This window comes from Cyanistes caeruleus, chromosome 4 (assembly GCF_971803275.1).
Source record: "Cyanistes caeruleus chromosome 4, bCyaCae1.hap1.1, whole genome shotgun sequence".
NCBI classification, from domain to species: domain Eukaryota; kingdom Metazoa; phylum Chordata; class Aves; order Passeriformes; family Paridae; genus Cyanistes; species Cyanistes caeruleus.
In genome coordinates, this window is record NC_141704.1 from 35405607 (window position 1) to 35427264 (window position 21658).

General features: G+C 45.8%; 1 protein-coding gene across 5 annotated transcripts in view; it reads right to left on the reverse strand.

Annotated features, from left to right (window-relative positions):
* LOC111930396 (solute carrier family 23 member 1-like) overlaps nucleotides 1-21658 on the reverse strand; it is a 33807-nt gene that overhangs the window by 2307 nt on the left and 9842 nt on the right. For 2 of the 5 annotated variants that reach the window (XM_023928423.2, XM_023928439.2), the window contains exons 2-12: nucleotides 19504-19649; nucleotides 15801-15950; nucleotides 14350-14507; nucleotides 11343-11502; nucleotides 9831-10012; nucleotides 6385-6505; nucleotides 5903-6059; nucleotides 5464-5717; nucleotides 2274-2438; nucleotides 1324-1432; nucleotides 169-264 (exon numbers count right to left, since the gene is read on the reverse strand). In XM_023928423.2, the coding sequence (XP_023784191.1) occupies nucleotides 169-264; nucleotides 1324-1432; nucleotides 2274-2438; nucleotides 5464-5717; nucleotides 5903-6059; nucleotides 6385-6505; nucleotides 9831-10012; nucleotides 11343-11502; nucleotides 14350-14507; nucleotides 15801-15950; nucleotides 19504-19557 (1606 nt within the window). In that variant the 5' untranslated portion in view covers nucleotides 19558-19649. Of the gene's footprint in view, nucleotides 1-168; nucleotides 265-1323; nucleotides 1433-2273; nucleotides 2439-5463; nucleotides 5718-5902; nucleotides 6060-6384; nucleotides 6506-9830; nucleotides 10013-11342; nucleotides 11503-14349; nucleotides 14508-15800; nucleotides 15951-19503; nucleotides 19735-21658 lie in introns of those variants that run through there. The other 3 variants (XM_023928444.2, XM_086885798.1, XM_023928454.2) reach the window with 3 other exon arrangements.

The following is a 21658-nucleotide window of genomic DNA, read 5'->3' on the forward strand; positions in this document are numbered from 1 at the left end:
TGTTTCTCATCCTGTTCCTCAGCCCTCTCTGGGAGGAGTGCAGTCACACAGTGTTTCATGGCTGCTAGCACAACTCCTATCCATAGAACAGGAGTCACAAAGACAAAAAGTACCAGGAACAAGCCCTAGGACAGGCACTAACTAGCAGCTCATTACAGCAAATCCTACCTGGAATGGTATTATCCAGGATAAAGCCCAGAAGTCCACCCACAAACATGCCAGTGGTGAGAAGCACCAGGATCACTTGGTCAAGCTGGATGATTCCTAGCAGAAAAAAAGCCTTAGGTCATGGTGCAGGAAGATTCATTTTACCTGTTTTACCAGCAACATTTCTGGTGCCAAGAGGCTGCAAGCTGCATGCTTGCTTGGACTAGGCTTGCTTGGACAAGACTTGCAAATCCAAAGCTGAGTGTAAGATTTGGCAGTGGAAGGGAGAATGATCTCACAGCCAGTTTCAGACCTACAGTTTTGTTCTACATGATTATACACAGACCCACAGTGGGCAGGAGATGGCTCATAAATACATTAAGAGCCTATTAACACTGCAGACCCCAGCACTGTTCAAGAAAAAGCCACCTTTTGCTCCAAACACATTCAGCACCTCCACAATGTAACACCCAACAGCTCCCTACAGGAGCACGAGCTTCAGTTCCCAAAGAAATATGAGTATATTTAGCATGGGATTTCACCACAAGTTCATCAGGTGTGATGTTTCCCCTGGAGGGCTGATGGCCATGGGCAAAGCCCAGTGGCACTGAGCATCTGATAGAGCATCTGCAGAGCATGTGGTTTGTGGGCCCAGGTCTTTAGTCGGCCCACCCAGCAGACCACATATGCTTTAAGAAAGGACACTCTGGCCTTTGTGATGTACACATTAGTCACACAAGGCCAGCTGTTGGAGAACTGAAAATTTCAATAAAGTGATCTTGATGGAATTTAGTAGAGGAGTATGCTCTTGCATTTTGAAAGAACAGCATTTCATTGTGTGTGAGCACATTAGAAAGCCTCATTCACTGAGAACCTTGATCAAGATTCAGCCCCGGAGTATTCTCTTGCCCTGACCCAGGAATGTGTCCCAGGGAAGTGCTCTGCAATCCTTAGCCCAAGAAGAATCTGATGAGGTGCAGTCATTAATAAAAAGCAGAGATTTCTGTACCAGGGCTGTGCATGAGAGCAAAAGGCAAAAACAGCCCTCACACAACAGGCAACAGTCAAAGCACAGGTTTCAGCATTTTATCAGGAAAAACTATTTTAAGAGATTTATCTGATCAGCATTTCTTTCAGTATTATGCTACAGAAAATGTTTCTGATGTCACTTCTTACCTGTTTCCAGCAGCGTACTATTTTTGCTTGCCCAGCTGGGAATTGTGAGGCCAGCAAAGAGAGAAAATCCAAAGATAAAGATGTTTCTTGAGGAATTCATATCTGTATACTGCACAGAGAAATTTCATACATTACACGCATAAAACTGTGGGTTACTGTTGTGTTCATGAGACATGGTGGGATGCAAACACTGGAATTGGGAATGGACCCAGTCCTGGTGCTGCTGGAGCATTTGTGATCCTGCAGCCCCCAGTGCCAGCCAGCCCTGCCCTTACCAGGGAGCCCTCTGTGATTTAGCCCCTCTGGGTTCAGCCCCTTATCTTTACCTGAGGAATTGCCAACATAAATGTTTACATTTGCTGCAGTGTGGTTATAGCTGACTTGAAACTGGGGGTCCTGTGTGCAGTTTTGGGCACCACAATATAAGATACAAAGCTATTAGTGAGTGTCCAGAGAAGGGCCATGAGGATGGTGAAGGGTCTGGAGGGGAAGCCGCATGAGGACCAGATAAGCTCACTTGGCTTGTTCAGCCTGGAGAGGAGAAGACTGAGGGGAGACCTCACTGCAGTCTGGAGCTTCCTCAAGAGGGCAAAAGGAAGGGCAGGTACTGATCTCTTAACCCTCATAACCTGTGACAGCAAATGGCATGAAGCTGAGTCAGGGGAGGTTTAGGCTGGATATCAGGAAAAAGCTTTTCACCCAGAGGGTGTTTGGGCACTGAACAGGCTCCCCAGGGCAGTGGTCACAGCACCAGCCTGACAGAGCTCAAGGAGTGTTGAACAATGTTCTGAGGAACATGGTGTGACTCTTGGGGTGTCCTGCACATGGCCAGCAGTTGGACTCAATGGTCCTGATGGGTCCCTTCCAACTCAGCTTGTTCTGTGATTCTCTGTCTCAATGGAATTAAGTCCCCTTCAGCAGGGATGAAGCAGTGCTCACACAGCTGTTACCTGTAAATTGGAAATCCCCACTGCCGCGATAACTCCGAACATCACAAGGAACATGCCTCCAATAACAGGGATGGGAATGCTGGCAAGCATTGCCCCAACCTTCCCAAAGATGCCGCTCAGGAGCATGGCACAGGCACCAGCAATGATCACCATTCGACTCCCTACCTGGGGCAAGAGGAAGAGGAGGCAGTCATGCACTGACCAGCAGGAAAAGGCGAGGGGTAGCAGGCTCCAGCACCAGCCTGTCAGATAGGTGTTGCAGCTCTGGCCCCAGCACTCCATGGCATGTTCAGGAACAGGTTTGGATACAGCTGCTGGTGAGCTGGAATGCTGACACTGAATGGGAAGCATCAGTATTTGTGCACCATAAATATTTATCATGAAATGCACTCTGAGAGCACCAGACCTATTTACTCAGTGTTATCCTCTCCCTACTATTGACAGAACTTCAACAGTTTGCTATTAAACTGAAATAAAAACAATTAAATTAAGAGCACAGTAATCCCCACTTGTTCTTGCTTGTTCTTGCTTTAGCCTAGAAATATCTTGGCATACATAACAAGCCTGGCATTGCAACCCCCCAGTCAATTCACTGGACAATCCTTCCACCAAGGTTTGGATTGCCATCCAGAAATGACTTTCAGTGAGGTGTCCCACAATGATCCCTCCATTCCCTGGAGACCAAGATTTCAGAGACCAGAGCTGGCTGGCTATTACATCCTGAGCTCTGGGATCTGATATATCCTTTCGATGGTCAAGCAATAAGAGTAAGAAGTGAGGAAGTCTCTTGATCTGTTCCTATCTCTCATCACCCGTCTGTCTTCAGTAAAACCATTTTTCTCTCATTTCTTCCCCTAGGAAGAGTCAGGGCGGCCTTTCCTTGGTTGAGCCCTACAACAAAGATGGGATGAAGCACCAAGCCATGTCCTTCATTCAGATCTGCTAGAGCATATGAATAGGAAAGAAAAAGAGTATCTGCCAAACAAAGGGTTGAAAGAGACATTTATATGGAAAGTGAAAAGGAAAGCAGTAATATTTATTAAACTTCCTAGTCAAGATGTGTCTTGCCCACACCAAAACTTGGACTGCCTAAAGAATGCTAAACTTACAATATTTGTGTCAGGGAAACTCTATAATCCTCTCCAAACATTTTCTAATTCAATTAAATATTTTAATCCCTCCCTTTAAATATCTGAAGAATGTCTAATTACAGGACAGGCTTTTTTTCAATGCTTTCAACAAAAGCATTCTCAGTAACTAATAGCGTCTCTTTTAAAATATTTCTTAAACATGTCCCTTTAAAATATTTTAAGTCTTTCTTGCTTTTGAAAGATAAATGAAAGAGATTTGGTGTGGAGTTTCCAAATAAAATCATGCATTGCCTTCAAGTGCTTTTTATACTCTTTGGCTTAAATGCTTTTTTATACTCTTTAGCTTAAAACCTTGGGACACTATTATGATTTAAATGTTAATTAATAAAAACCAACTGACCTATTTGTTCCAGGATTAGAACTAAGATTCAGAGTCTCAATTTGCTAAAATGTTGAATTACCATGTATATGGAGTTGGCCTTAAAGGCAAAAGATCTAATCCAGTGATAGCACTGTGACAATATTCTGCTAAAGCCACTAGTTTGGAGTTTGTTTCAATTATGTCAGGAAAACAATCAAATCAGTACTCTTTCTTAAGGCTGAAGAAACTATAAGGTTCCTGACAATATGTGGCCACTCTGAGGCCTTTACCTCTTTTTAAAATCCTCCTTTTCTTGGAAAGGAGTTCTCAGTACTGGCATACTGGGCCTGATCAAGCAGTTTAAATGTTGGTGCCTGGTGTCACGTAAGATGTTGCATCTTGGCAGCTTCTAGCAGCTTCTCCTTGCCTTCTCTGTCAGCCCCTGTATGTATCTGAGATCTCCAAAAATTTCTCAGGTGGTGCTGAACTTCTCTGTTTAAGTAGAGGAAACAAGTCCCTTGTGTTTCCACTTGTTATGGCAAAATGTGTTTCCCATGTTAAAAAAGAAATTAGATCTGCCTTGTGCTCTCAGCATCCCCATCTGTCCCCAGGCAGAGTGTTTACACTGATTTAAATTGACTGAGATGACACTATTTTCAGCTCTTTCAAGTGTGGACAGTGAGCAGAGGTGGGATCCAAGGGAAATATCTCTCCTGAATCAGCAAGCATGGCAAGTCCTCCTGGAGCATACATTGTGAGAATATATGTCCTATAATCTGGTAATTATGAATTTGGGCAGCATCCCATACATACAATGCATGCAGCAAACTACCCCTCAGGAAAGAACTGGCTCAGGTAGATGGTTATTATGCACAGAGTTCCTAGTGACAATGCACACGTGGTGATAGACTAAACTGGGCTCCATGCAGACATCCAGACAGCCCTTGGTGCTCTAGGGCAGCCACCTCAGTCAAACGCTAACACTGCAATGAGTGAAAAATGGTTATTGTGAGTGACATTTATAAAATACAGTAAAATAAGCATTATAGAGTAGAAGCTGTAAGGAAAGTGCATTTATTTATTGAACTCACAGCTCTTCTGGCATGACATTGCTTATTTGGTAATGATTTGAAAATGTCCAGTTAGCAGCTAGATGTCTGTCATCCTATCCTCTGGCTGCAAAGCTTAGTGAAAATCTATGATCTGATTACCAAGCTTATCTCTGGAAATTTCTCTCCCTGAGAAGTACGATTAATATACTCAAGGGACTTACAAAACTTTATAGAGACATAGAAACACAAACCTTTGCTCTCACATTTTATAATGTCTAGAAGAAACGGTCTACCTTTCACATGATTGCCATCCTCGGGTTATAGAAGTTGTGGAATTTGAAGCCCTATTAAATATTCACCCTCTCCTCTCCCTCTCCACACCTGTCCAGGTTAGCTCAGATGTAGCATCTCTTCAGCCTTACCCAGGCCAGGTGCCACGAGCGAGTGCACAAGTTCCCCATGCAGATCAGAAGCAGAGAAAGGGAAGCATTGCCCACCTCCATTAAGCCATTTGTAGCGCTGCGGTGCTGGTCACCAGCGAGCCAAGGCACCATTTTCCAGAGCGCCTTTCGGGAGGCGTGCTGAGATCACTGCCCAGCTCCGGCACACGCTCTCCTGTACGCACACACACCCGCGGGGGAACCCTCCGGGAGGCACCAGGGCCACCCCGCTGCAGCGAGGCTCACCTTGGTGATGCCCAGGGCCCCCACGTTCTCGCTGTAGGAGGTGGTGCCGCTGCCCGTGCCCCAGGCCCCGGCCAGCAGGCAGCCGATGCCCTCCACGCCGATGCCGCGGCTGATGGCGTGCTGCGGCGGCGGCGGGGCCCCGCACAGGCGGGCACAGGCGTAGTAATCCCCCACGGACTCCAGCATGGAGGAAATCACCCCGGCTAGGATGCCAAAGATCCCGGCCAGGCTCACCGTTGGCGTTCCCCATTGGCCTGGAAGCAAAAAAGCTCGGTTTAGGTGAGTGGGGCACTTTTGCCCTGAAATGTGCCCCGGGGGAGGAAGGGCAGCAGCAATGCTGTGGGTGTTGGCCTGATTTCTGACATTTCATCTCCCCCTGCTCGTCATCAGTGGAGCGCAAGCAGGAGCGGGCAGGATGGGGAAGAGGAGGCAGCGGTACCTGGGTAGGGCAGCCGAAACCAGGGAGCCTGTGACAGGACGTCCCCACGGGTGTCCGTCCGGGCCAGGCGGCCGTAGGCAGTGGGGGCCGCAGGGAGGACGCTGGTCACTGTCAGCACGTAGCAGAGCAGCCAGCTCAGCGAGAGCCCCAGCAGCACCTGGCCAGCACAAGCAGCGCTGGGGTCTGGTTAGGGTATGGCTGCATCTTCAGCAGTTTTCACGGCTCGGGTACCCCCGCCCGACCCTTTTCCCTGCACGCGGAATGAGGCAAAGAGGCGGCAGGACCTCCTGGTGGCCCTCCCTTCTTCTCTCCCTCCCTCCCTCCCGATGGTCAGGGCCGTGGGGAGCTTTTCCCCCTCTGCCCCTTGCCACACAGGCTCAGCTGGGAAGCACTAACACGAGTGGAAAGAGCCCAGGCAGCCCGAGGCAGGTGAGGCCAGTCCCTCTGGCACAATTCCCTGGTATCCAGGAACCCCAACGTACCGGGAAGATCTGGAAGAGGTAGATTGGAGAGAAGTGGCACTTCTTGCCTCTCTTGTAAGATGGCAGCGGCACAGTAACATCTTTCAAGTACTGAGAGAACAGAACTATGAAAAAAATAGTCCTAGAAGGAGGGAAAATGAGACCATAAACAAAGTCGGTGCCCAGCTGCCCACCTGTCCCCACATTAAGCGAACACTTGTTACCCAAGAACCCAGGACTCCAGAGGACCTATAAAAACAGGCTCTCAGCATTAGAGGGTAGCTCCCCACTCCACCAAGCCAGAGGTGGAACAAGCTTTCCATCACAATCTACTGATAGCTCCACATATTTGCAAATAACTCTTTTATCCTTATTATTTCACAACTGACAGCCAGGTAGTGCATCTATATGACACAGTTGCAGAAAGGTTAAAAATCCCTCCTAAGTAAAATAAAGACCTGACAGACATGCAAGGTTCAGGTTCTGCCTGTGTAATTCAGATATACTAGAAATACAGGATTTACTGTTTACTGATTTCAGGTTTACCTGTGCTGTTCTTCAAGGGGCAAAAAGCTCCTTTAACACAGAGTAAAAGAAGAGGATTTGGTTTGGCTGTGCAAATCCCTATTTTGAAAGAAAAAAACCCATGGTGGGACTGTGGGGCTGCACATGGTGCCCACAGAGCCCTCCCAGCCAGCCAAGAAGGGCAGAGCACTGCTCTCTGTCTGCGAGGGCTGCGCGATGGACGGGCCCTCCCCAGCAGGGGTGTTCCTGTGTGTTCCTGGCAGCATCCGGGGCTCGTGCTGGTGGAAGCAACTGCAGGTTCAGCTCTTCTCCCATCCCTTGTGTAGTGAACATCTGTGAACATCTGTGAACAGCAGCACAGCCTGCCCCCCATGTGCCTTTTGCCCAGAAAGGCCAACCAGATAAAGCTGGAGGCTACCACACATGGAGAGAGGGCAGGGACTGGGCATCCCACTTTGACTGCTGAGCTGGTGGAAGAGCATGGACATTTCCTGTGTTAACCAGGCCTCTGAAGGCCCCCTCATTATTTTATAACAAATGTAAATTTTATACATTGAATGAATTCATCTGGATAGGATTTGGTGAGAAATCAGTTGCACCAGCTGAAGTGCACTCATGTCACTGGAAAACTGGTAGTTTTCCCCATGTGAAAAGGTTATGAACTGTAGATGCAATAGTCAGGGACAGGCAGAATTCCAACAGTGCAAAGAAAACTCTATCCTCACTCCTTTGCAAAGGCACTCCATGACATACACAATTCAAAGCACTGGATGACTGGAGGGAAAAGGTCTGAGGAGGAGCTGGTTTCCATTTGTGGTTTCTAATGCTACAGAGTCCAGACAGACTGTGCGAGTGCACATTTTGTGCATCTGCATGAACAAAGGTGCTCAGCAGCCCTTATGACTCACCACAGAACCCTCATCTGTCTCAGGGAAGTTTCACTGCTTATTATTCAGGTTGCCTGACACATTCTATTAACAAACTCTATTTTCAGTTGCTTATAGTTTTACATAACTTTACCCATCCAGGATGAAAATGTCTGTGGAAAAATGCCTGCCTCAGGGCAAATATTTTGTGAAAAATATGTATCAAACCTATTTCAAAGAGTGACATTCAGGAAATAGACATAGCATGTAGCCTGCATTGAAAAGGTCATTTTGCCTTAGGTAGTAAGTAAAGATCTCTTTATGACCTGAAGAAGAAATTTGAGATTTAGTAGAACTTGTTCTCTGGGGCAAGGGATATTGTTGTTTCTCACAAAAATCTGCTCAGGTATGCTCAGTCTGCAACAATGACTCCAGGTTCCAGGTCAGCAGAAACATCTCAGGTTTTCACATTTGCAGACCATAAAGATTCTGAGTCTTCTGAGTATATCCAGGCCTTGCCCAGCGATTAACTGTATGTGCATCATCACCAGAGAGTAAGTCACCACACACTAGAGAAGTTTCTTGAGGGATCTTCCATCACAAAAGCTCTGGGATGTGGTGGGGCTGAACAGCAGCCCTGAGAGCACATGGCTCATGTCTTCTTTCTCCATCCCTGCTTTCCCTCTTTCACTAACAACACCCATGGAGTATGGAGAAGGCAGCAAAAGAGGCCACAGCTGGGATGGCTCAGAGCAGTTATCAGGCTGGGGCTAAGGTGTCTGAGTCAGGAAAGAAAGGAATTGGATTATCATGGGTGGAAGATGGGACAGAAATGAACAGGACAGAAAGGTGATTTGGGCTGAGAACAGGCTGAAGGACTGGGACCCCATTAATGGAGGGGCACAGTTGGGCAAAGAGGTCAAGTGTGAGTCTGAGGTTGGGAGCTAGTAGCTGGAGAAGAGCAGCAGAGAAAGGAGATATAGAAACATACAGTTTGAGAAGGAAAATTCACATTTGCTAAGATAAGGAGTTAGGACAAATCACCAGAGCTGGAGAACAGGACAACAAGCCAGGAATATGATGGAACAATGGTGAAAAGACAGCTGGGTTTTGGGCAGGGTTTGGAATTGTATGGGGTGCTGATGGAAGAGACTAGTTAGGTGAGGAGCTGGTGAAGGAGAAGAGAAGTGGCTTTAGGGTACTGGGAGGGCAGGTGCAGGGAGGAGAAGAGACCAGGAGAGAAGTGTACTGGAGCATGTCCTCACAACAATGTGCTGTCTTCCAAGGGCTACAGTCAAGCCTGTGTCCCAAGTCTCCAAAATCAGCTCTGAAAGCAGCGGCAAATAACAGGAGCCCATAGAGAGGTTAACAACCTACTCCTGTTGCATGCTATCCCATGTTGAAGTCTACATTAGGGAGCTGAAGGTGCTAAGTCTGCAAGGCAACCATGCAGTTGCATTTCTCCTTTTTTAATTCATTTCTGAAATACCAAGGAAATTTTGCCACAGTCTGCAGTCATGCACAGGGGCAAGCACACAAATATCCCTAAAAGAGCACTCACTGCTACAAAGCTACATATGTAAATAGGTCTTTCCAGACCCCCTTAGGTCCTCTCTGGAGGGAACAATTCCCCCTACTCATGTGAAGACAATACATAAAGCACCAGCTATTTCAACATAGATACCAAACTCTGAGTGCTCAGCTTTGTCATTTTAGGAATGTCTTTTAAACTTAAATAATGGGTGTGTAAGACAGTGTGTGCAGACAACTATGACAGAGACTACACACACGTGGAAAAGGCTTTGTATCTCTACTGACCTTTGAACTTTGGATTTTTACAAAAATCAGGGTTTTTAAACTCACTTTTGGGTTTTGCTTTGTTGCTGAGGTCTTTAGCCTCCTGGGGGTTGGAGAAGAATGACTGTCACATGGCTGTCTTGCACAAGCCTGTCACATGTTGGTGCTCAACAAATAAACCTGAACCCAGGGGAACTCTACTACGGACTGTGTCGCTTGGTTTCATATTAGAGGCAGGTGATTTGTGTACTCAGTTTCCCACAGAGATGTGAGACTTACATGAATGCTATGCCCCAGTGCTGCCCAGCCATATCCCCAGCCGGCTCAAACAGAGGTAGTGCAACCAAGGTGATGGTGGGGGCAATTGTCAGGGGGCCGATGAACCTCATCAGAAATCCAATCAGGCCAGAAAATCCAACGAAGATTTGAAAGCAAGAAGCTACAATGATAGTTCCTTGCACCTGGAAAAATAGAAGATGAAAACAGAGGCTGGAAGAAGCTCCAGCTGTTGAGCCTTTTCTTTATGTCAGTGCAAATCCAGCGTGAGAGCCAGGCTCAGTCTCCAGTGACAGACTGGCATAGAGGCCTCCTGCTGACAACAGTAAAACCCGGCTGAGAATTACATGTGGGAAGGACTACCAAAGCAGCAGCACAGCAGCTCCCCCCTTGGCTGATGGATTAAGTCCTTGCCAGGGCTGATTTTGTTCCAGAGATCACCTCCTCCCAGTCCTCTTGAGCCACCCAAGCATGCGTCACCTGCCTGTACTCTCCTGCCTGCTGCCACAAGACAGGGGAAAAGCTCTTGCCCCAAAAACAGGAGCAGGGCCATGGTATCTACTGATCTCCCTTTTGGGAAGGGCTTGGCTCTCTTCAGCACACTGATGGGGGAGGCAACTCATCACAGCCTCTTTTTTTTCCTGAGTATCAGTTTCACTCTGGGAACACATTCCTCACCCTGAACTTGCCTGTGTTTGACAATCACTGCCAAGGAGGCAGCAATTACATTCTGAAATGATGCTGGCTTCAGTGTCAGTTTCAGGCAGGGGTGTGGCTGCTCTCTGCTTTCAAAGATTTGGTGACAAGCCCAGGTTGGGACCTCTGTGGTGCTGAGCACCTTCCTTTCCCCAGCTTCAAAGGGAAGAGAAACACAGGGTGAATGACCCAGGCTGAAAGGAGATTTCAGCAGTGCCCTTGTGATAGATTTATGTGCATCAGCAGAGAGCAGCCTGTGCTGCTCAGCAAATGAGCTTTCAACACTTCCCAAGTGATTTGGAAAGCACACCAACAAATGGATCAACAGAGGCAAATTCAGTCACTTGCTCTGATAAAGGCAATCGATATAGAATAAAGCAGTGAGACCCCTGACATTTCCTCTTCCTTTTTGATTACCTAAGAATGCCCTTTTCCTTAATATTTAAAGTAGGTTTTGCCTTGCATTTTTTTTTACTACGTTTCCTGTGCTTAGATAGGGCTCTTTCCTTGAAAATATTTTCCCTCCCTTTCTTCTTCTAGGCTAACCATGCTCTATGGAGAAGGGATTTGACTGGACCAGTGGAGACTTTGCAAGGACATAAATCACATGAGGAGATCTGCATGTCCCCCATTCAGCAGCAGTTAAACACCTGCTTTTTTGATAGAGGATATAGATGGTTAGGAAACTACAACAGCATGAGGGCCAAGGTTCATTTGGAATAGAAGTTTCTCCAGCTGTGATGGCCACTACATGGTCAGGCACTTTACTGAAAGCAACAGCCCTGATACAGAGCAGGTGCCACTGAAAATGTAATATACCTCTCGCATCCGTGTCTGCCAGACTTGGATGAATTCTGGTGAAGAGGCATTCACCAGGGTGGCGTTCTGTGTCCAGCCAGGGCACTTCCAAGTGGGGAGAGACAGCATTGCCAAGGTGGGGGTCAGGAATGTGAAAGTCCCTCCTTGAATAATAGGCAGCCTGGAAGAAAAGCAGAGGGAAAAAATGGCAAGTGAAAATGCTAGAAACTCCGCTCCATAAGGGTGAGAGAAAGGAAAGCAAAAATTAATTTAAAAATCAGTCTGCCTGTGTGGCATCTGACAGTATCTTTTGAATTGTTGTGGCAGGTCATTGTCACTGACCATGAGTAGGAATGCATTGCAAGAGCAATGACATGAGGTAAGAGCTGAGGTTCAAATACCAGCAATGGTGGGGTACACTGGTGCTGCAGTCCAACCCTGTTACCCCATCTTAAGGAACCAATAGTGCTTTTAATGGCTGATGAGACCACAGACCTGCACAGAGTAGGAAAAACTTGATGGAAGGGAGAAGACCAAGGAAGAAAGATGGTGAGATGCTGAAGAAAAACTTAGCATCAGTATTGCCAATATCCAGTTGCTTCCTCTGTCCTCTTTGGCTGCTTTGGTTTTCTTCACAATTCCTTACGTGCTCATGCACTAACTACTCTCCAATGTCACAACAATCCTCAGTCTGAGGGTGACAGAAAATGTGACTTGGCTTTCAGTACACCAGGTTTTAATGCAAATTCCTCTTCTGCATTTCCACTGAAACTAGGAAGGAAACCTGCATGGAAGGGTCTGTGGGCACTGACTGGGTGAGACCTTGGCTCTTCTCCCATACCACATGTCTCCTGGCTTAGAGTATCTCTCCCTCTGGGAATCCCTCAGGCTAGCAAGGAGATTGCATCTCCTGAGGAGTTCAGCACTGGCTTCATGCAGAGATTTATACAGCAGAGCAATGCTCTTTTGAGCTACACTAGCCTCTTTTGCCATGCATGAAAGAAACAAAGAAAGACCTAAAAGGCCTAACTGGGTCCTCAAAGCCCCACACAAGCCTCCATTGAAGTGCAAGTTTTTTTAACCACTCTTCTAGTATGCTTTAAAAATCCTAAGCTGCCTGAGGGTGGGTACAGCATCCCTGAAACAGCCAAAGGAAATCTCCAAGGTGCCTCTGTTGAAACAGAGGCATTTCTGCCATTCTTGAAATAAGAGATGTTGTAACTGCAACAGACCATGTCTCTGTCACCTAAACCAAATATTTATACTAGTCATGCACAACTGAAGCACTGTCAAAGCTTTGAAATGATTTTGCTGGGCAAGGCACAAAAAACAAACAAAAAGAAAGAGAAGGCCCAGGGCCATGCCTTAGAATCTAACAATAGATTTATAGTTCCTGCTGTGTTGGTCCTTCAGACATTTCACAGCCAGTGTTGGAATGGGTGGGCTCAGAGGAGAATGGGGTGCCAAGGTAATGCTTATGTGGCACACTCGACTCTTTCCTGTGGGGCTTGCAAGAGGGAAAGCTACAGAAATAGGGAAGGCAATAGTATATTCTGATAATCAGTATATGATGTCCAAGCATTTACTAAGAAGGGCTCACCATCACAGCAAATGACCTGTGTCTCCCCTCAGGAGCCTCTGATAGTGTCTCCAGTGACTGTCTGGGACCCACTGCTGCTTTTTCACACTGTGTAACATGACTGAGCTGCAGGTTGCAGTGGGTCAGCTTTTCCCTTGATTATTGCTTTATGAATGTCCTCATGCCTTACAGCTGGGGTCAGCAGCAAGGCAATTGCACCCTCAGCACGGCAAAAGCCATTCAAGTTTATCCTATGGGAACAACTCCTTACCACTTAATTTGATCTGTTGTACCTCAATTAGCTATTCAGCCATGGGAGAGAGAGGCTCTCTGCTACTCTTTCATCTCCAGCTAACAGAGAGCAGGGAACATTACAGCTCTCAGGAATTCACAGAGGCATGTTTTGGAGAGTGCCTGGGAGAACTCAGAATGCCTGAATTGCACCAGCAGTGATGGTCATGCACTCCAGGCTGAACTGGGATGAAGAACCAGTTTCTCTGTTTATTGTGGTCAAGGTGCTCCACTCCTCCTTCCTCCACTAATCCTGTAACAAGGTAGGAAGTTTGTCTACAGACACCTCTTAAGACTTAGAGAGAAAGACAAATTTCAATAGTGAATGAAGCAGGAGGAGGAAAAACATTTTGTAGAGCTGGCAGTTGATGAGTGATTTGATGAAGCAGAGTCCCTCAGATTCAGAAGCCAAAGAATGTGTAACTTTTGTCTTTGAAGCAAGAAACACAGGTTCCCACCATGCTGGAGAAAAAACAGCCTGTGGAAAGAGAGAGAGACAGTCCAGAGTTATGACAGGGGGAATAGAAGAAATTTCTCAAGGTCAGCAAAGATACAGGGTCTTTCTGGAAAAGGGGAGTACTTGCATTCATCTCTCTCATTAAATACTTCTTTTTCTGGGTACTGAATGGCAACTCCATGCTCATCTCACTGCTGGCTGCTCATCAGCAAAGGATTTACCTTTTATGCCACAAATCCCTGAGCATGGGAAACGGCATCACTTAACAGGACATGCTGCTGAACTCTTCCCTGAGTCCCTAAGTGGTAGCAGCTGGACTTCAATTTCATCTAATTATCCCCTCCCCTAGAGTTTTCTGTAGAATCTGTGCTCTCTTGACCCCGGGTCCAAATCAGAAGGCTCCTGCCTCAGCTGGAGGATCCCTGGAGTAAGGAGCAAGCAGGTACATTTCCTGCATGTTGCAATGCTTTATTATTTTGAGGAAGATTCCTTATAAACCAAACAAAAGGTATATGAAGTATCAGAGATATAAAATTTGGGACAGCAAGGTAGCCCTGCAAAGCTGTCAGCAGTTTCAGGGTGCTTTGGCATGGATCCTGATTGCCCAAGGGTAACAAACGACTCACTGATAAACTCTGTAACAGGGTGGTGGCCTTGCACACAGTAATTGTTCACATTCCCACTTCTTGCATTTGGCCTACCTGACTCCAAAGAGGACTTGCAGAAGGGTGCAAATTCCTGAGACAAAGAAGATGGTGCTGATCAGATGGCTCTGGGTCAGTAGGTCATGCTGGAGGCACAGCCCTTTGGAGAGGATCAGCGGGATGGCTACAAGACCTCCCATGGCTGTCAAGAAGTGCTAGGAGCCACAGAGAAAGACTGGGTGAAGAAGGACACAGGACTGGCTCTATGTTATTACCATGTTTTTGAGAGAACTCACAGATTTGTGCTTGGGTGACACTAGCATTTCCCATTCTCTCTCCTTTTTTTTGGGAGCTTTAATGCTCAGTTAGAGGCTGCTCCAAAGCACCTACAAGAATTTCAATGCATCCACTGAAATGTCTCCTCCTTTACAAGTCCAAAGACCTTTCCTAGTGCTCTGGACTTCCCAGGTCACTGTCAGACACAACCAGCTTATCCTCAGCACCTGCAGACAAAGCTGTTGGACATACTTTTCCAGGAAGCTTGGGAACTCTCCAGGTACAGGGAGAGAGCAGTCAGGCAAAGTGAATGCAAATATTTCAGTCCATCTTATTTGCACCACAAAGGATTACAAAAGAAGGTGGCACATTGGAGCTACATGATTTTTGCCCTCAGTAGCTTTTCTCACACAGTGCAATTACAGATCAATCATAAAAAGTGAGTGCCAAAGAATGGAAGAATTGGGCATTGTATTTGTCAGGAGTCACAGACATATTTCTACAGTGTAGAAACATAAATAATTTTAAAAAAATGTAGAAATAGACGTGTAGTTAATAACTAAATCTGAAAATAATTTTTAAAACCTCTTTTTTATTTGCTCTCACTTTGTAGCACAGAATTGCAGTGGTGGAACTGGTGGCACTCAGAAACACACTTTATTCATTTCAGGCATGTTATATTAAAGGTATGATGTAGATGTGTTGGGTTGATACACTCTAAATTTCCATTTAAGGAAACAAAGTACAGAATTCCACCAACCTCCAGGCACAGTCTGTCATTATCTTAATGACTCTGAGGTCTCTTTTCCCTCAGGCTTCCTACCCAGCACAGCATTGGTGGCACTGGGTCATTTAACACACCTGGGCACAGACCAGCCAATGCTCTGTGTGCCCTGCTGCTGAGTTTTTGTTGTCATGGGAAGGCAGAAGAAGTTAGTTTGGCTACCTTCTGCCAAGGTACCCAACATGTCCTTATTAACTATCTGACCCCAACCCCAGCATTCTGACTGACCATTTGCACTTCAGAGGGTGCAATGTAGCCGTGGGTATGATGATAACAGTCAGTGCTCAGGATGTGGACCAAAGGACTTGAGCTAAGATCCAGCCTCAGAGCTCCACTCAAGCCCTATGAAAATAAAGCACTCCCAAATTCAGGTTTCACCCCAATTAACTGGCTGAACAGCCATGTAACTTTCACCTACTCCCAGCCTCTACCTGCTTTCCTGTCTCACCTGAATGCCCAGCAGGATGCACAGATACCAGGGAGGCACATCTGTGACAGTGTAGGCAAGCTTGGTCCCACTGTGGCCAGTGCCCCCACCTTCCTCTGGGCCCCAGGCAGCATGAGCTGGTGAGGAATGGCAGTGGCTCCCATGTTCACCCTAGACAACAGGAGAGACACTTTGTTAGCCACAGCCTGGCCGTGCAGCCACCCAGCAGCCACCTCTCTTGCAGCCACACTCCATGTCTGGCAGGAATACCTCCTGTGTAGCTTTCAACAACACCACAATATTAAAAGAAAGAAAAAAAGAAAGAGAAAAAAAAAAAAAAAGGAGGGGAAATTAAAACAGAGGCGCAAAACATCTGGAATTGTTTTTGTGTGCGCTGGTGTGTCTAGGCCTGAAGAAACATTAGAGGGTGTCTCAATCTCAAAGGGACATCCAGACAAAGTGCATTAATATCATTAAAATCTAGTTAAGGATGAAGATACTGCAACCAGAAGCAAGGAAGAGTGTGCAGTGGGCTTGTCAGTGAAAGCATTGTCCTCTGGTCTCTGTACCTCCTGGCAATTCCACCCAAACAGCATAATTTATAAATTTATACCTGGCTGCCACTAATTACTGAGTAGAAGCATGTTTTATATTTAATTTCCTTGGTCTTCTCTTTCAACTTCCTTATGCTCACCTTTACCAGTGTTCTGCCTTGATAAAGACACCTGCCTTTTGTCCTACTAGAAAACCCTGCTCCTACAGAGGAGCTGTATGAAACACAGGGACACCAGTAGATGGGAAATCCCAGCATCCATGCTGAAGGAGCTGGCTGAAACTGCTACCCAGGAAGGCTCAGGTCTCTTCCCAGGCAGCCAGAATCCCCAGGGCTTCCCAGGGAGCTGTACACCTTTCAGAGTTTATTTATATAAAGATACATTTTGCCAAGGAAAGCAAAGTAGTGCTTTGCTTCATTTGCCACAGCTTTTAAGTTGAGCACATTCTCCTGGTTGTTTGTGCCTCCTTCCAGCCCACTCTCACCCCTGTGCGTACACACACACACACATGCAAGGTGGAGGAAGGCTGTCTGGGAAACCACAACACTTAGAGCCAGATGCAAAAGCTAATTAAGATCCCAAAGTATTTGTTTCATTGACCCATCTCCAACCAGCAAGTTCTCAGCATCCTGGCAGCAGAGAGCTTTTCTGAGCTGAGATGCCCTGCTCTATCAGGCAGGAACAGAAACCTGCTGTCTGAAGAAGCTTAACCAGTTTGTCTGCACCAAACTTCTTTTTGTTTATTTATCCTCCAAGTCCTGCAGGAACCTGAAGACACCAAAATACCCAACACAACAGCAAAGTGTCTGCAGTAACTCTCCTGGCCTACCTACTGATGGAGGCAAACAGGTAGTGCTGTGGTCAGGAACAGAGACATTAAATTATTGTTGCATTCTGTTGTAAATTTTGCAGGTGTGGCAGATTATTACTGAATTCATTTGCCTGAAACTTCCAGGTTTGCATTCTCTTGGCTGAATCTCTGAAGTCCCATTTTAGGTCACACTGTTGATAACAAGCCATGTAATCCCTAAGATCCCAGATCCTAATATTGTTATTGATCTGAATGGTTGTGTGAGGGGTAGGGAACTCAGGTTGTAAGAGTACAATTGCCCATGAACTTCTCTGTTCAAGATCCCTCCCCAGCATCACCTAGGTCAAGCTGTTTCTACTGCAGTGCCACTCAAATAAACTATCTTAACAACTTAAAGCCCGAGACTTTGCTACGGGATAGCTATGATGGAGAAGCCTCTTTAACAAACACAATGTTATTTATCTGGCCTAGGCAAACTGGGAGCATTACAGACACTTCAAAATAGATAGGTGAAGGCAGAGTTAATTCAAACTGGACTCAGGCAAAAACTTAAAGAGTAAAAGGTGTTCCTTAGTAACTCCCTGTGCAGACATTTTCATTTCAGAACAAGAGAGCCTGAGCCATGGATTAACAAATGTACACCAAAGTACTTAAGACTACCCATGCATGGAGTTATTTGGGGACAACTACTCCTGAATAACACCACGGGTAGACAAATGCTAAGCTAGGCAGACAGCAGTAAGCTCCTTTCTTTTCATTGCAATTTTCCCCATATTAACCAGGAGGCATATTCCAGCCAGGCAGAGCCAGTAACAGCCCCGCATGACCATCACATGAGTGCCTGGTTCTCCCCAGGAGCTGGAGGGGAGTGAGCAGGGATCACCAGGAAAAGGATGGAGTGGAGATAACAGGATGAAACAGGAGCAGAGGCACTGGACTGAAACTGAAATGCAGGAGGTACCATCTTAAAATCTGGAAACATTTTTTGCTGTAAGTGACCAAGCACTGCACAGGCTGCCTAGAGAGGTTGTAGAGTCTCTGTCCTTAGAGATATTGAAAAACTGTCTAGACACAGTTCCAGGCAGCTGGCTCTGGGCAACCCTGCTTGAGCAAGAGTTTGGAGAAGGTGACCTCCAGAGCTGCATTCCAACCTCAGCCAGCCTGTGAGGCTGAGATACTGGCAGGAGGATAAGGCAGGAGCAGTCTGGAGCAGGGAATGGAAACCAATGTTGGGAGTTCTCAGCCCAGCTGCTCCCATGAATCCAGAGAACCAGTACACCTTCCATGTGCCTCAGGCTCCAGTCACAGCATGAAGGCCCTCAATCATGTCTTAAAGAAGTGCATCAGGAAGTCAGTCAGGAGCTGAACTGCTTGAACCACAGGTAAAAGACCTTTGTCTTCTACCTTCTTTAGGGTGATTGAAACCATAAGAATTCACAAATCTGGTATGTGTTATGGCAGAACAAGTTAAAATGGAGAGCTTGTTAAAAAATAATGAAAGAACACTGATTGAGCACTTTCCTGAGGCTCTGCCCACAGCTGGCACAGCACCCCCACTGCACAAAGCAAGCTCACCCAGAGCTACCCAAGAAATGTGGGACTTGTACACTAGGAGGTTAAATGCTTCCTCCACAGAAGCACAGACAGCTGGTCTCTACCAAGGTAGCAAGATGTTTGCAGGACCCCACTCCTTCACACCTGCTGACAGAAAATAAGCAGTTTTTAGCTTCTAATGGAGGTGACCCCTGCTTTGGGATAGGAAGGGGGCTGCCATGTCCCAGGACCTTGCCCATGTCTGGTATAGCTAGCAGCATTCTCAGTGTGCCACACACCCCTGGACTGGCACATCATTTACAGCTTTAACTACATTTCTATAATTCTACAGGGTGTCTTCCTCAGATAACACCCAAATCCCTTCCTCATCCCTTTCTAACAATTCATCTCACTAGAAATAAGTTCAAAAGACAAAGAAACACAGTCTTTACCAGGCTAAATTTCTATTTTAATTTTTCTAATTAATACATAAGATGCTTTACCCAGGAACACAGCCACAAGCTCACCTGCTTTTCAGTACAGATACACTAGTGATGACATTCATCTACACTATCATTTTAGAAATAGTGGAGAGAAAAGAAGTTAAAAGGGTGCCAGAGAGCAGAAAGCATGCTGAGTCTGCAGCAGCAGCAGGGGCTGTAGTGAGGAAATCATTCCTTGGATTTGTGTCAGTAGGAGCCGAGACAGAAGTTTACCACACAGCAAAATCATTGCAGCAGCCTGAGCCCCTGGCTCTCCCGTTCTCCTCCTGCCACAGGGTTTGCACTTGTTCATGCAAGAATTACCCTTCAGAGAGCAGACTTACCACAAAGCTGGGTTTATCTAGCCCGTTGAGATCTTTGTCTGAAGATAGAGTCATGCCTTCCACTTGCCTTCACCGACTGCCTTGAAAAAGAGCCAGTCAGAAGAGGAAAGCCTCCCAAATTCCCACTCCTTCCAGTCAAAACAGCCCTAAAGAAATGGGGTGAGAAGATGCAGAAGCTGGATTTCAGGAGCCAAACAGCACTCAGTCCTAGCTATTCATGTGAGCTGTACTGCAGAAGCATTTCCTTTTCTTTGGCTTATATAAGTGACTCCTTTTCTCCAGCTGATTAGAGGATCGGCATTCAAATCAAACTGGAAAACAGCCCTTTCCTGGAATGAGATAATCAGTAACTGATAACAGAAAAATCTTCATCCCTAGGTAAGGATGCTGGGGGATATCAGAGAGGCATCCCACACAGCCTTGTAACTTGTTGCTTCATTACTATTTCAACAGCAACTTGCATTTTTTTGTGTGGGTTGGGCCTGCTTGAAGATCTTTGTCGTCATCTTTGGGACATTCAATTACTAAATAGTTTCACTTGTTTCATATGTAAACTACTGTGCATTTTGGCTTAGGTACAAACATTGTCTTCTTGTAGGATACTCCTATTACAGCCTGAAAAGAATGAAGCCTTTACTGTGAATTTATTTATGGCAGCAATCAATAACTAATTGTTGAGATATATTAGTTGTTTAGCTTAAATAAATTTTAAATAGAATGAGTCATAATTGTAATATTGTGTGATTTAGAATACTGTTTGCTTGGCTTTACTTTCTTAGCATGAGTAGCCGGATTTCCTGAAGCCTTGGGCCACAAGCTGTGGACTTTCACAGAGATATGCTTTTGGCTGAAATAAAGTTAATTTTCCTAGTAACTGGTACAGTGCTATGTTTTATCTTTAGTATGAAAAGAATACTGATAATACACTGATGATTTAGTTGTAATATTTATCCTGAGTCTAACACTTTTTTAGTTCCCCATGTTCTGCCAGTGAACAGGTGCACAAGAAGTGCAAAACAGAAGATGAGGATGCTACAACCATCAACTCAATAAAATAAGGCAATGGCCTGTCTACATGAAGACAGAGAAAAAGTCCAATAATATATTAGAAGACCCAGACCAAAAATCACCATTGGACTAAAAGACTGCATTAAGAGCACATGAAGGTTAGGTGTGTGATCTTAAGCATATAAATGCCTGGGGATTTCTTTGTTCATGGTCCCTCTCCTAAGGCATCAGCTCAAGCTGATGTGCTGCTGAACTTCTCTATTAAATTCTTTATTTTTATAAATTCTGATGCCTGAGACTGTTGTAGGAAACCTATGGTTGAGCCTGGCTCATGGAACGGCTCACTGTGAAGGGATTTTGGTCTCTGTTGTTATAGTCTTGGGGGGGTGGGGGTGGGTGTGTTTGTGACTCCTGGAACATTCAGGCAGCGGCTTCTCCTTTCACACAAGTCATCAGAACACCACACTAAAGAGGTCTAGAAAACATAAGACTGAAAGACAATGACTTTGAGTCATCTGATTATCCTCATGCAGCTAAGGATCCTAGCTCAGGACCATCAGATGGCCCAAAGCATAGATACTCTTTTCTTAACAAGTAGCAAATGGTGTTAATGCCCCATCAAACCATTCCAGCCACCCCACCCCTACTTAGATTAATTTCTATTTAATTTAATGGCTTCCTAAGGCAGTGATCTTCCCAGACCAGTTGCAAAGAACTCCTTCAGCAAGGAGCATGTTATCACCTACACTTAGTTATCAGCCATTGGCAATATCTCCTGGTTTCCATGAAGGATGCAGTGGAACTGAAATAAACTCCAGCCCCTATTCCTTCGGTAGAGCTTCAGTATTCTCAGATCTTCTCTTGAGACTGAGACTTCATTACAGGATAGGACAACATCTCCCTAAACACTGAGTGAAGTTATGACCTGCTTGACTGATAAATTCTAAGACATCAAAATCATTGAATCATAGGTTGGTTTGCATTAGAAGAGACCTGGAAGGTCATAGAATCATAGACTTAGAATGGGCTGGGTTGGAAGGGACCTTTAAGACCATCTAGCTCTAGACTAGAATGGTACAATATTCCGCTGGGGCTAGTCTATCTTCCCAGTAAATTTTTATTTTTATAAAACGAGTCTCCTACCTCC